We start from the raw sequence: 15569 nt of genomic DNA, 5'->3' as shown, positions 1-15569 counted from the left end.
TACTTAATTGAAAATTTGAAAAGGTCTATGTATAATGGCATAGAGCTTTAAACATCAAAATAAGGTTTAGCAGGGTGTTCAACTTGATATCAAGCTTTAGATATTTTAATTTTTCTTAATTAGAAAATAATATAATTTTTTATAAGTCCCAATGACTTTAATTTTTTTATATAACTACACAACGTGGTATTGTTACAAACATTCTAAAAGGTAACAAAAAATCTACAAAAAGAATTGCAATAAATTAGTATATGATAAGAGAACTTTCTAATACTACTTAGAACTCCCCACCCTGTGTTCTGTCATCCTATTCCTGCTGATGGTTCTCAAAGATTTCACTGAAGAGGGTGAGAGGGCCAGCCTGAGGACAGAATGGCAAGAAGAGCAGCCTCATTCAGCAACACGGTCTTACCATTTTGGGGAGGTCGTAAGTGGAAAAAACACTAAGAAAAAGGAGGAGAAATCAGGCCCTGACTTGCAAAGAAGTGTGCCTTTAATTGTACTGGGCATCGAAAAGGATCTTGCTGGCCCAAGAGTAAAAAGGACAATATAAGTTTTGGTGTTACCAAAGAAAAATGCAAATGTTAAAGGCATGACTACTTACCACTATGGGAAAGGAGATGACAAAGTTACAAGCACAAGAAAGTAATAAAGGCTTTGAAGTCCTATAAAGCGCTTAGTCTTCACCCCTAGCAAGCATTTTCAATCCCTTCCTGAGAGCCACAGAGAGGTCCTAGGACATCGACTGCTCAGGGACAATGCTGAGGTCTCTTCTGTTGGAGTATGAGGACTAGAAGAGTCACTCTGGGCAAAAAAATGGGTTACTTTTCATCTGAAATGGGATGATGGTTCTCTGCCTGGCAGTACCATGAGTATGTTGACTTGCACTGGTATGACACAGTCCCCTTTTGCTCTTGAAGGACCCTCGATCTGGACTTGCTCAGATGGGGGCATTTCTGCATTCTGCACACAGCACAGACTGCATCAGCCTCTTTCAATTAAATATGATGTTCGTTAGCTTTGAAAAAGAAAATTTTATAGGAAGCTCATTTTTAGACATTTAGCTAAACAACCTTTCTGAAAAAAGTTAAATTAGAAAAGATGCTCAATTCTGAGCCAAAAAAAGAGAGTAACAACTGACTCTATTAAGAGAGAAAATGACAGTGACACTGCTGGAAGGAAAAAAAAGAAAACCAAAAGTCTGGAAGGGGAATTCTGTGACTTCTGGAAGGGCACACAGATGTCACAGCACCCTGAAGACAAGATATAAGATGTTTACTTACCAATCACCACCATTCATTTAGATATATTCTTTAGGCATAGGATACAAAGGGTAAGACAAGAGCAGCAAATTTTCTTTACCACAGAAAGGTGGCCCGCCTACCAGTGCACGAACAGCCACCACGGTGCTTGTGAAAGCGACTACTCACCGAGCAGGAGACTGAGTGGTGGCTGGCAAGAAGGGAAAGTGAGGAGGAGATCCAACAGGCAGGCACAGGCATCTCGTACAAAGCGGCTATAATCGGCTGCCCCCTGTTTACTGCACAGCTCCTGTAGCCTGCGCTTTTCAGCACTGTCACTGGTATAGTCCACAAGGGCTCGCAAAAATGCCTACAAAAAGGAGCCCGCCTTAAATTATGACACAATTTGTGGGTAGAGCTATTAGAATATTCAGTTAAATGTCTGCCTGGGGATGCACCCAATTACCCAAGAAAAAATGAGAAAGCCACTAGGAGCTATTATCAGGAGGAGGAAATTTAATTTACCATTTGCTTTAATGTTGACCTGTTAGAAAAATTCCACAATATAAATAAATAAATAAAACTAATAAAATTCTGAATCTCAATTCTCAAAGTCTAAACTCCTGAACAAAACATCAAACTTGCTAGTAAGAATTTTTTATTTCAATGCAATTACAAGTTATTAATTACATGCAGACATAGCTTATTTCTCAAGGGCTCTTTAGGAACAAAGCACTTCAGTAATTATCTGCATCAAATGTTACGTGAAATGCTAATGGGTAGTGCTACTTTAAATTCCATGGCTCAAGATGATTGTGTCCTGGACTTCCTTAACAGGGAGGACAAAATCACTGTTCCCAAAGGAGTCACGGGTTTCCAAAGGTTTGGCTGAAGAATCTCTGTCTAAAATACCTGGACACTAACAAATTACACATGTTCCTCCAAGTGCCAAACTCAGCGTTGAACAAAAACAAGGACTCAGGAAACACTGCTGAATGGACGCCCCAAATCTCTGCAAAGACTTTGGCAAGATAATAAAAAATCTACCAATAACAGTTTGTAAATTCTAAAGCCAATACAATCTCCTAAATTAAAAGCTAAAACAGTGACAATTTTTCCTTTAACATACTTTTTTCACTTTAGAACTACAAAAACTTTATGGTACTACAACAGGAAATACTGCACTGTTTTTGGAGAACAAGATGACAAACCTGACAAACATTACTACAATTTAAAATGTAAATATTTTTAAAACAGCAATTCTACTCCAAGGAATTTGTTTTACAAATATACTTCAAGTAAGTGTTCAAAAATTAATACAGTACAAGAAAGTTTGCCTTTTTTAATAGTGAAAAAGCGAAAATGACTCAATTGCCCATAATTACATCAACAAATAATGGTGTATCCATAGTATCCATTAAAACTCTTTCCATCCTGAAATATATAGATTCTTGATTTAAGTTAAAAAGGCAAGTTATAGAACAGCACATATAATATGGATACCCATATTTTCCTCAGGAAAACAAAATTCAAGTGTTAACTCAGAGGGTTTGATTATAAAATACTTTGGTTTCCTGGGTTATTTATTTCTGTATCCAGAATTTTTCCAATGAGCATACTATTTTTGAAAAAAACCCAGATATATATATATATACACACACACAAATATACACATACACACACATATATACACACACATATATATACACATATACAGACATACACACACACTTTATACAAATTTTAAAAGGGTAGAGCTGAACCAAAATTGTGACTTAATCGGTAAGCTTTCATTACAGTAAATTAATTCTAAATACTCAAATTGCATCTCGAGCTGATTACCAGGAAAGGAAGATGGAATATATATATAAAAATCTATATATATAAATATATATAAAAATCTATATATAAATATATATATAAATCTATATATAAATATATATAAAAATCTATATATAAATCTATATATATATAAATCTATATATATAAATATATATTTATTTATTTAGAGAGAGCTGAGCCTCTCTCTAAAGTACTTTACTCACCCAAGACTAGAAATGCAATAAACACATTAATAAAATGACACAAAAACCACACTGGGGAGATGGTGGCCTAATTACAACACTCTTTATGCTCACTGACAATACAAGTGTGGCAAGGCACATTTGAAAAATTTTATCCATTAATGGCCACTTCCGGGAGCTGGTTAGAAGAAATCAGTTACACGTAGTTTTAAAAAAAACAGTTCCTGGTACAATACTGACATCTAGTGGATTATTCTACCTCCAAGTTCACATAAAAATTGATTATTACCTACCAAAACCCTTCCATTTTTCCTGAAGCATTCTGTTACAGCAATAAATAGTTATGTAGTATTACACAAAGTAGATCTTAACAACTGTAGGAAGTGGCAAGTGGTGGTTGGGGGGAATCCTAAGCTCTCATTGGCTTTCTGTCACCAATTAAAGAAGCAGCAGCAATGTGTAGCTGGGTAACACAAGGTCAACTGCAGTCACCTCCATCACTGTGGAATGTGCTACGTAGTTAATAACTAGTAAAAGTAAGACAAAGAAAAAGCCCTATTTAGACTAAGAAAAAGCCCTATTTAAGCCCTCATTTCAATAGAAAACACAAATTTAAATGCAAATACAACATAAAAAGATTCGTAGATGATAGTTACGATGATAGCACACACCCTTGGGAACTAATATTAAAAACATGCTATCAAGATCACATTTTTTAAGACTGCAAAGGGCATATTCTAAATTTGTTTAATCAATCCTAAATACAGCTAAGCATATTTTAAAATAGTTACCTGAAGAAGACAGAAAAAAATACCTTTTTAGGAATTGCTCGGATTTCAAGACACCAGGTAAAAATGAACTGGAGAGAACATCCCGCAGGTATATGCTGGGGTAAGGCAGCTCCTTTTCAGGTAAAGACGGGAAAGGGGTTCATGACATAGAAGATGAAGAATAAAATGTTTTACACACTCCCCAAAACACAATTACTGTAGTACTTTACAGCGCATCAAAGTGCAACATGACTTGTGGCAATGTTTATTCAGCCAAAAAAATTCCCCAAAATGAATACAGTAAAAAACTCCACCTTACAAAACCATAAAAAGACTATAAATTCAAGATAGGCCAAATAAAAGAAAGGAAAGTTATTTAAAATTAAGGAACAGAAAGCTAAAAAGACAGCAGTACTCCATTAGCATTATTATTCTCAAAAAATCAATTTAGGACTACTTCAAGATTCTAAGTAAATAATATATTTATATTTTGAAAAATAAATAACTTCTCTTAATTATGGAAAAAGCAATTATTTTATATAATAAATGAGCAAAAACAAACATACTATGAGAAGTAAACATAACAGGAAAAGAATTTTTAAAAATAACCTAGGCCGATGCTTCTCAAAAACTACATTTACACTCAGTTTTCAGGTCCACAAATGTCCAATAATAAGAACATCCATTATCTTCTTATTCAGTGCAATTAACATGAAAGTTAAGAAACTAGCAATACCAGTGTATGCCTGTGTTCCCGGACCTTGATGCGCAGCTGAGCCCCAGGCATCTGTGCGGCCACCACACAGGACCCTGAACCTTAGAGCCACACTCTCACCATCAGCTCCAGTCCACTGGCCCACAACACCCCAACGTCACAGCATCAGGGCTGTTACCTTTCTTCTTTGTGTCTGCCTTTATTTTCAAAAGGACACAGTGCTCTCTTTTATCTTCAAGCTGCAGTCTTTGGAGTAGGCTTTGTACCTCAGAATCACTGTTAGGGCAGATCACACTGAAGGCATCTCCAGGCTGATAGGAAAAGTCTGTATTCTAGAGAAGAGCCAAAATGAAAAAAAAAAAAAATACATTATATGTGTTACATAGTTTAAGCTGTAGGGTAACAAAAATATAGTTTTCAATATTATGATTTTAATATATGAACTCAGAAAACGGAATTTCAAAAAAAAAAAAAACACAATTGTTTTAAAAAATAAGCCCAACTAACCAAATAAACATACTTTCATTATTAGCAGTTACTATTAAAAAGAAATCTGGTAGTTATCCAGTGTTTTGCCTTTTATCATACTTAAAGAATGGAAGTCAGACCTTCCTTGTTCTCTACAAAGTAAGGTCCTATGGTGTTTTCAATAACCCATGTAAATATAAAAATCCCTCTTACAAAAACATACATGCACACACACACGAAAACATACATTATGACCAAAAGAAACTAATTATGGTCAAATGCATTGGTTTTCAATTTTCTTCTCCTTACTTTACTCTTTTCCTTTAGGTGACAGGAAAGGGTACTTTATTTCCTTAAGTATAAAACATTACACCATCTGGCTCGATATTGGTTGTGAGCAAACATAGGCTGAAAAAGTCACCACTTCCCAAGTCAAGTCTATTACTAGGCCCATTGCCTCTAAGCCCCAGAGTGATAAAGATGCAGGCCAGGGCTCTGGGAAGGAGCCTCTCACAATGACACAAGCTCACAGTTCTTGCCAGCAAGGGAGACAGACTGGACTAAGCACAGACCAACCCTTGCCTCTTTATGACAAAAATGTAAAATACCAGAATAAAAAACATTTTGGTGTACATAGTATTAATATTTATGGATGCAAAACCATCTAGTTTTGACACATTGTATTTCTTTTTTTCTGTTAGGAAGTTTGATTAAATCTACACAGACAGCCTTAATGTGCCCTTGCTTTTCTGAAAGAACAACCCACTTAACCTCTCAAGACTTTCATAAAATAAACGGTTGAGCTAAATGACTTTGAAGAGGTACTCAAACACTTATTTTAGGATTATCAGTCAGTTTCTTAACCTAAGGTCAATGGATTCCAGCAGGGTGTGGAGGGTAGGAAGGGGGCCCATGGAGGGGGTGCATAGAGGCACATCTCAGACTAAAACTGTATGTCAATGTTTCTATATACAGTTGGCCCTCCATATCCTCAGGTTCTCCATCCTCAGAATCAACCAAACCTGGATGGAAAATATTTGGGACGGAAAAAACAATAAAAAATAACAGTAAAAATAATGTAACCTTAAAAATACAGTATAGCAACTACTTACGTGGTGTTAGATACTGTAAGTAATCTACAGATGACTTAAAGTGTAGGGGAGGATGTGCATAGATTATATACAAATACTATAACATTTTACATAAGAGACTTGAGCTTTGAGGATTTGGGTATCTGAAAGGGGTCCTGGGACAAATCCTTCGAAGATACTAAGGGACAAGTGTAATCATTTTTCGGGAGAGTCCATAATTTTTTCCAGATTGTCAAGAAATCAAAACCACTGCTCTTGAGGAATTAACCCTAACCTGCCTGTCTAGGTTCTATTTCTTTTCTTTTTTTAAAAAAATTGAGGCAGGGTCTCACTCTGTCACCCAGGCTGGAGTGCAGTGGCACAATTACAGCCCACTATAGTCTCAACCTCCCAGGCTCAAGCAGTCCTGCCACCTCAGCCTCCCAAGTAGCTGGGACCATAGGTACACACCACCATGCCCAGCTACTTATTGTATTTTTTTGTAGAGACAAGGTCTTGCCATGTTACCCAGGAACTCCTGGGTTCAAGTGACCGCCTTCAGCCTCCCAAAGTGCTGGGATTATAGGCGAGAGCCACCTCGCTTGACCTTAGGCTCTATTTCTAACTTCCTGGCTGACCTTAGTGGACAGCTTCCTTTCCTGGGCCTCTTATATATAAAATGCTGTTCTGATCCCATTATTCTTTCATGGCTTATTGAGTCAGCCAGCATCTTCCTCTCAGGCTGAATCTCCTCCAGCCATTCTTCCCTAGTCCTTCCCTGAAGTGGAAAGAAAATAGGTGTGAAAATAGAAGAGAGAAAAAAATGATGGGTCAGGAATAAAATGGCAAGATGTCCTGTCAGAGACCTCTCATTCTTCTGAGCATATATAACTAAGCACCACACAACTCAGCATCCATAACCAAGCACCACACAACTCAGCATCCATAACCAAGCACCACACAACTCAGCATATGTAACCAAGCACCACACAACTCAGCATATGTAACCAAACACCACACAACTCAGCATCCATAACCAAGCACCACACAACTCAGCATCCATAACCAAGCACCACACAACTCAGCATCCATAACCAAGCACCACACAACTCAGCATATGTAACCAAGCACCACACAACTCAGCACACATAACCAAGCACCACACAACTCAGCACACATAACCAAGCACCACACAACTCAGCACACATAACCAAGCACCACACAACTCAGCATCCATAACCAAGCACCACACAACTCAGCATATGTAACCAAGCACCACACAACTCAGCATATGTAACCAAACACCACACAACTCAGCATATGTAACCAAGCACCACACAACTCAGCATATATAACCAAGCGCCACACAACTCTTTCTGCACATCTTGACAATATTACTGTGCTGAGAAATAAATTTTGCAACTTACTGAAATGTCCAATTCTACCAGCAGAGTGGTTTTTATGGCATCATTCGTAGTAAGTTGAACTGCCTTTGAAATTGGAACTTGAAAAATTGGATCTGCTGAAGTCACAGATGCTTGGCTTTCCTCCTTGAGAAACAAATGTGACAAAATATAAGTGCAATTTTCAATTATACCCTTCTTTCAATTAGTGACTATGGAAGATCCATAGGGGCTTACAAAACTTCCTGGCTAGTCAGTATTCATTTCCAAGGTAAATGAATGAGGGCAGACATATGGAGCTAGCTTTTCAGAACAGAAGCTCAATTCTATTTTAAACTCTTTATCTATTAGACATTAGAATTTCTGAAATACACATAGACAATAAAAATACTGGCATGTTCATGTAAAGATCTAGTAGTTTTCCTAATAAACTACGTAAAGGGAAACAGAATGTATGCAAATGTTTCAGGAAGGAGAGATCTTGAAGAATGTGAAAGATGTTTAAGAATGCAACACGTGTGTGTAGACGGTCACAGGAACCCCCTAGTGTGGGGCAATGCTGTTCATATGGCTGCTGAAATATGGCTTGTGAAATACAGGTAGTGTCACTAAGAAACTAATTCTTAATCTTAACAAATGTTCATTAATTTAAATTTGAGTAGCTATATGTGGCCAGCAGCTCCTGTACTGGACATAGTAGGTCTTGGAAAACTGCAAAAAATCCCAGTTCTTTATAATACTCCCTACTCCTTTCCTATATTCCTAAGTTTAAAAACAAAATATTTCAACAGTACTAGTCAATTAATTGTGGATAAGTGGCTATATGGGAAAGCTGGGATGAAGGTCAGTTCTGGGTGTCTGGGAGCCATAATGTGGGGGTACTGAGACGTACCCCTAAGAAGACTGCCTTCTGCAAAGGCTATGGCAGTGCTGACAATGACTACCTCTGCCACCTGCAAGAACCACTTCAGCATTCTCAGGTCACACCTTGCCCCTGCCCACACCTCCTTTCAGAGGCAACCCACATCCAATGTCTCATCAAAGACTACAAAGGTCCAGCCTCTTCGTTCCAACTCAGGAGAACTCTGAAGACCCACCAGCTCCAGAGAACCCTATGGGATTGGCTGAGGCCTTTGCTGAGACTGCACAGCAGCTCAGCTTTTCACTGTGCCCAATCCTGCTTCCATCCCTCCATGCCCAAAGATGATGCTGTCAAGAGGATGCCCTAAAAACATCTCACTGTTTGACTCCTGGGAACCAGCCTGTGACAGTCAGTGCCAGGGTAGCCTGGGAAAGATGCTAAAATGGAGTCTGGAGATGGATCATCTGCCTGTTTGACAATGAGAACACCACACCAGTGAGAGAGCAGACAGACGGCACTGGCACACAGCAACAACGCAACCATAAGTAGCAGGGAGAGCCAGTGGAAGCAAATGCATCACCTTGCAAGATCCATCAGGTGCTTGAGAACTACAGAGAAACAGCAGAAGAGAAGACTGGTGGGACTTGGCGGGCTACGGCTAAAATTCACTCGCACTTGAAAAAAAATGCAAAAAGCTTAAAGGACAAATCACCAATTAAGAACTAAGTAAAACTAAAATAGAACTAAGCCGGGGGACATCCTCAGGAGCTTAGAAAGACACAGTCATCTCATGCAGCCCATGACAGTGAAGGCAGAGAAAGCCAAGGACTAACTGGGGAAAAAATCTTGAATACTCAGATTCCCTTAAAAATCGTGACTACCCAGAACCCCTTAAAAATCTTGACTACCCAGATTCCCTTAAAAATCTTCCTACCCAGATTCCCTTGAACTCTTTGAGCCTGCAGATGTGGCCAGTCCCTCCCATGAAGAGTAAGAACTCCCTTCTCGCATCTGGATGGTGTAAGGACCTCTGCCCACAGCATATGCCTGTACCCCCACTACCACACCCCATCCCCTCTTCTGGTTGCTAGACCAATAACTGGGGTTGTTGCGACACACTCGGCCACTAAAGCACTGCGCTAGCTAAGGAAGGTAAGGGACTAACCCCTAAGAAAGTATATGACAGAGCACTATGCCCCCACAGGAGCTAGGAGAGAATGCACACAACACAGCTGAGGTCCTAAATTGAGGAGGGCAGAACACAGATGTAAAAAAGGGCAGCCCACAAAGGCACTGGATCAATCCTTACAATGAAAAGAAATCAAGGAGGCATGTAAAAGGAGCTGTAGGCCGCTGCTCCAATAAAAACGATCCTTTGCCCTGTTTCCAGACCTGCAACCCACTGACTATAGGAGAGAAGAGGTCCCTAGGAGGAGGGACTGTGAGACACTATAGAAACTGTACTTGACAATGGCTTCTGCAGTCCTTCTCCCAAAGGGGAAATGTACACTGGGCTAAGGGGAATGTGCAAACATTCCAGGGTCTGTTAAGAGGGGGTTCAAATGAATGTTGTTACCCAGGGACCCAAAGCATCAGCATAGCTCATCTATGACAGCAAGGCACATGGGGGCCAGGCGGTAAATGGAGTCCCGGCCCAGGACCTCCAGTGGCCACTCAGCAGCTGGCACAGGGCAACACCGAATTCTTGGCCTATGACGTAAGATCTATCATCATGGGGAGGGCCAAGAAGAAGTCTCTGAATTTGACGCCCTCCTCCTCCCTAAACACCAAGATAGAACAAGAGAAACAAAATGGCATCCTGAGAGAAATGACATCCTTAAAAAGCTGGTAGACACAGGGGATGGTCTCTATCGTATCTCCATTTAATTCACCAGTGTGACCACTGCAAAAACCACACAAACCCTGGGGGATGACACTGAACTACTCGAAACTCAAACAAGAAACAGGTCCACTGTAACCTCCGTGCAAGCTGGTTTTCCTTGACAGAGTAGACTAGCATGGCCTCAGGTACACGGACAATGATTTAGTCAAAGTGCTCCTTCCCAACCCTATCACTAAAGAGGATCAGAAACAGTTCACTTTGCGTTGGAACAATGTATAAATTTACAATTATGCCCCGGGGCTATCATAAGTCCTGCCTGCTGTTATAAGAGTCTGAATAAATGTGGAACACCTGCAAAGCACCTCACTAGCCTACTCTATCAGGTGCATTGTATGAGCAACGAGGAGTGGCCAGAACAGTGCAGTCCTTGGTAAGACCCATGCCCTATGCAATTAAAGGGCCTGCAGTGCCAGCACAATTTTTAGGGTTCTAACAGTTTGGTGCACGTCAGGACATCCCCTTCCAAGTAAAGGCCACACTAGTGCACCTTGTACCTCACTTCTCCTAGAGAGAAGCAGAACCACTGCTAAGTCTCTTCAGGATCTGTGGGTAGCACATTCCATACCTGGGAGGACTGCTGAGACCCAAATACCAGGTGACAGAAAAGGCCACCAGCTTTGCGTGGGGCCCAGAGCAGGAGAGGGCTCTACAGCAGGTCCAAGTGACATTGCTCGTTAACAGGTCCTGCCGCTCTACCACACAACCCAGAAGACCCTCTGGTTATTAGAGGTAATACTTCCACATGGGAGAAAGGTACCATATGGCGAGGAGCTGACTGAGGCCTTTGTTGAGACTGCATCGCAGCTCAGCTTCTCACTGTGCCCAATCCTGCTTCCAACCCCTCTGTGCCTCAAGGCAATGGTCCCAAGAGGATGCCCTAAAAAACATTCTTTTTTTCCCAATTCTTTACTCTCTCAGTATATTATTTCATATTTATATTGTCTCCCTTAAGTACTTCAGATTTGTTAAATCTTTTAACTACATTATTAACAACTCAAGCCTATTTAATGACACTTTCTATTAAGAAAAAACCCAGACACTTTTTTTTTTTTTTGAGACGGAGTCTTACTCTGTCGCTCAGGCTGGAGTGCAGTGGCGCAATCTTGGCTCACTGCAACCTCCGCCTCCCGGAAAAAACCCATAAACTCTTAACAGATCTTCTGGCTAATTTAAAACTCCTAGTCAGATTAATGATTAATCTCTATCCCCGTTGCCATGAACTGATCCTGTCTGTGGTGCAACACTGCACTCTGCTCCCACCAGTCCAGGCATACGTTGTGTCTGTTCCCAAACCAGACTGAGATACACTTACTGCAATTATCTCACTTAAACAATTCACAAAATAATGAAGTACAAGTGCAAAAACAATAGCCCATAGTTGTTTACACACAAAATCGTACTTACATGAAAGCTTTAGAAAGACATTATAAAAGATGCTAAAAAAATTGCTATCATACCAGGTGTTTACAAACAGTGCTAATATACAAGAAAGATGCTGCATCCAAATTATTTCTTAAATGTCTAAATCTGTCTTCATTAAAAAAACAAGACATTAAAACTGGTAATAGCTGCAGTAAGGGTGTGGTTTTTGTAAGAAAAGTCCATGTGGAACTCCAAACAGCCACTCAACAGAAAGAGGGCTTAGCCCTGCATTCAAAGATTGCCTGCTCTGGAAACTTATTTTAAGCAGGTTAGAAAAACTTCAGGGTACCATACACTGACTGTGGGGAGAAATGAGCTATTATGCAATGTGATACTCAACTCACTGCCCACACAACTTATCTCTGTTTGACTCATCTAAAATGAGAAACCAAGTTGTTAGTTCTCCAAAATAATGACGAAACTGAGTTCTTATCTACTTCTTCAAATACAGAAGTAATAATACAAGACCTTTTGTAATACCTGGGTGGGAAAACTTTTACTGGAAGGGGGGCCAAATGCCTTAGGCATTGCAGGCCCCTGTGGTAACCACTAACTCTGCTACTGCAGCTCAAAAGCTGTCATAGACACTACCTAAATGAATAGGCATGGCTGTGTTCCAGTAAAATCTATTTACAAAAGAAAGGCTCTGGGCCACATTGGGCCAGTAAGCCATAGTTTGTTGACCTCTCTTCTAATGTAGTAATAATTTAAAAGCTCAAAGCAAACATCCATGATTAAATAGCATCTATAGCATAAAGAAAAACTTCCTTACCTGGCCAAGAGACTCCTGCAGATATACCTGTAAATATTCTGGGGGTAAAGCAGGAATATTCAGAGAGGCTTGTGAGAGTGGGGGTTCCGAACGGGTAAGTGAGGACTTAAAGTCTTCAATTAAAACATTGGATTGGTTGCTGTTCACTGCATTTTGCTTCAAAACCTCAGAATCCTTTCCTCCTGAATCATCGAATCTCAGAAGCTCGACTTGAGATTCAATGTGTAGCAGCTCTGACTTCACAAGGTCTGTCCTCAAGGATGCAGGTGATGCCACCGGGAGTGCGCCACGTATCTCCTCTTGTCCTCTGCTTGACCTAAAATGCTTTCTGAGGGCTGGCCAGAGTCCAGCAATCCACGGCTCAACCACAAGTTCTAAACTGGACAGTAAAAACAAAGGAAAAACAAAACAAATGCCTAAGTTCTCCATCTGAACATAGAACAGGATAATGACAGTCTGTCCATTTGGCAAAGTATGCACTTGTTAGAAACACTATGAAGACCATTCGGAATACAAAAAATACTTCATGATTGTTTTAATAAGCAGGATATATTATGTGTTCATTAGCACCGTAGCTGAAAACATGAGTATGTATAAAGGTAAAAGAAATGAAGAGGGATAGGAAGATATTCTAGTAATAGGATGACAGGAATAGAATTCCTCCTAATGTTCCAGAATTGGTAAACTTTATTTTAAGAAGATATAATTTTAAATAGGCATACTAATGCTAACAGAACTTAACCAAAATCCAAGGCTACCATAATGCTGCAAATGCTCATTCCATCAATCAAATGCATTTTTTTTTTTTTTTGCCTAGCCAATTTACTGATCTACTGATCTGTTTCCTACAGATTAAAATATCACCAAGAAATCACTATGGATTAATGCCAAGTCCTTGGACTAAATAAATAGTTAAAGCCTTTATTTATTTTTTTATTTTAGTAAAATTCCCAGGGAGGCTGACAACAGGAGAAAAAAAAAAGCAACCCTCCTTTGGGAAAGTTGAATTCATCATAAACAGATTTTTTAAATGTGGCAGTCCACCTGCTACTAACAAATTATGATAACAACAGCCATTCCCTGAACAGACAAGTTTAAGTAGAGTCAGTGGATAAGACCGTGTCAGGGCTATGGAAATAACACCACTTTTAATCACAGCTCAAAGGAGGTTCAATTAAATTCTAATTCCTAAAGCGAAATGAATACCAAGAGGAGGCAGATTTCAGGCCTGTGTCTCATTATGACTCAGGCTGTCACTTCACTGTGCTCGGGAGGTGCTCATGTGGTACACTACTCAAAATGTGGTTACACATTAGAGCTGCCCTGAGGAGCCTTTGTGAAAACAAGTTTATAAAACTACAGTTCAACAATAACAGCTACATGTAAAATATCACTCTCACAACTCAGAAATATTAAGGTGATAGTATGCACAACCAGGAGAACTAACGTTCACTGAGTGTTTACTACATGATGACAGGCACTCTTCTAAGAGGACGACATGTATTAATCCGTTTGACCCTCCTACGAAGCTTACACAGTAAATAGATTACTGTTATCTACTGCATAGAGGCAAAAACCAAGGAACAAAAAGCTTAACTAATTCAACCAAGATCTCAGTCAGTAAGTGGGGGAGCAAGGATTTGAACCCAGGTATTGGACTCAAGTGTGCATTCGTAACCCCATTAGTGTGGTGGCACATCAAGCAAGAATGTCTTGAAAATATCTTCATTTCAGAAAAAGGAAAAATTCAAGTAAGGTAGTTAGGTTGAAAATCTAAGCACTACAGTCTACTGAAATATACAGTCAAGCATTTTAATACTTACACCAATAAATCAACAGAGAAAATGAAAGCCTTTGAAGAGAAGTGAAATCTGGATGAGTGATGGGCCTAATGGATGACACAAGCATTACATTAACAGTTAAACACAGCTCATACAAGACTGAGCATTTAATGTCAATGAGCTTCTGGCAAAAGAACAAAGCTCAATATAAAGGTACAGAGCTAAAGTGAATTCCCAAGGAAATGTCACAAAGCTTTGTCACAATCAGGAAGAATATGTGTGCTGGCGATATGGAAAAAACCCACGGCATCAGAGCTGAAGGGAAAGATGGAAGAAGTGGGCACAGGGGTGAGTTCAGCAGAAATACAGTATGCCGAAAAGCAAGACATTTGCTGAATTTGTAATTTTCTCATAAACAGATTATTCAGTAACATAGTGAGTGAAAATTAAATTAACACATGGACCTACTAGAAAAAAATCAAGGGTGTGTGCTGTCATCTGGCTAAAATAGTTGAAGGCTAAGTAAGTTATAGGACAATATCTGTAGGACCACTGAATAAACACATCAGGATGATTTGAAAGGTGGCGCAATGGGTGAAATACTGACTTGTAAAAACAAGAATAAAAGTAATGAAAAGATAAAGTATGCGTCTGTAAACGTCTGATTGGCATGGTGGCAAATGGCCGTTCAGAGGGTAAGAGCACACCAAGCAATGCAGCCTGCAGCGAAGGCCCACAGACCTGTGTTCTCTAACAGTGAAGTGTGGCTCACCAGGCTCCCTCCATGTAAAGAGCCCAATCCAAAGGCTCCATGTGCATGGCAGAGAGAAGCACATGCACGATTAAAGTTCCTAAAGAACAAGCTGATTTCTGCAAATACCTACACTGTTTAAAATAAAGATAACTGTACTGGAGCACCTTTTCTAACTCTTGCCGTTAGCACATACTGACAAGGATGAGACGGACACAAAAGAAAATCAGCAAAATAGGTAAATCAATCTCTGGCTGACCCTCTTGGATCCTAAAGCTAAAAAAGCTAACAAAAGTAAAACATGAGGAAAATTTCAGTGTTAAGTGAAAAGCCGACATGTTTTACAAATGAACTTCCATCATGTATAGAGGGCTTATTGGAGTAAAC

The 15569-nt window shown here is 39.6% G+C and overlaps 1 protein-coding gene across 5 annotated transcripts in view; it reads right to left on the bottom strand.

The window, feature by feature from the left end:
• MTRR (5-methyltetrahydrofolate-homocysteine methyltransferase reductase) overlaps positions 1 to 15569 on the bottom strand; it is a 50176-nt gene that overhangs the window by 10393 nt on the left and 24214 nt on the right. For all 5 annotated transcript variants that reach the window (XM_055112163.1, XM_055112164.1, XM_003809224.5 and 2 more), the window contains 5 exons: positions 12651 to 13029; positions 7716 to 7838; positions 4929 to 5082; positions 4080 to 4168; positions 1431 to 1611 (listed from right to left, as the gene is read on the bottom strand). In XM_055112163.1, the coding sequence (XP_054968138.1) occupies positions 1431 to 1611; positions 4080 to 4168; positions 4929 to 5082; positions 7716 to 7838; positions 12651 to 13029 (926 nt within the window). The remainder of the gene's footprint in view (positions 1 to 1430; positions 1612 to 4079; positions 4169 to 4928; positions 5083 to 7715; positions 7839 to 12650; positions 13030 to 15569) is intronic.

Source organism: Pan paniscus, chromosome 4 (genome assembly GCF_029289425.2).
Source record: "Pan paniscus chromosome 4, NHGRI_mPanPan1-v2.0_pri, whole genome shotgun sequence".
Lineage (NCBI taxonomy): Eukaryota > Metazoa > Chordata > Mammalia > Primates > Hominidae > Pan > Pan paniscus.
The sequence above is the reverse complement of the archived record's forward strand: the minus strand, read 5'-3'. Positions and strand labels throughout refer to the sequence as shown.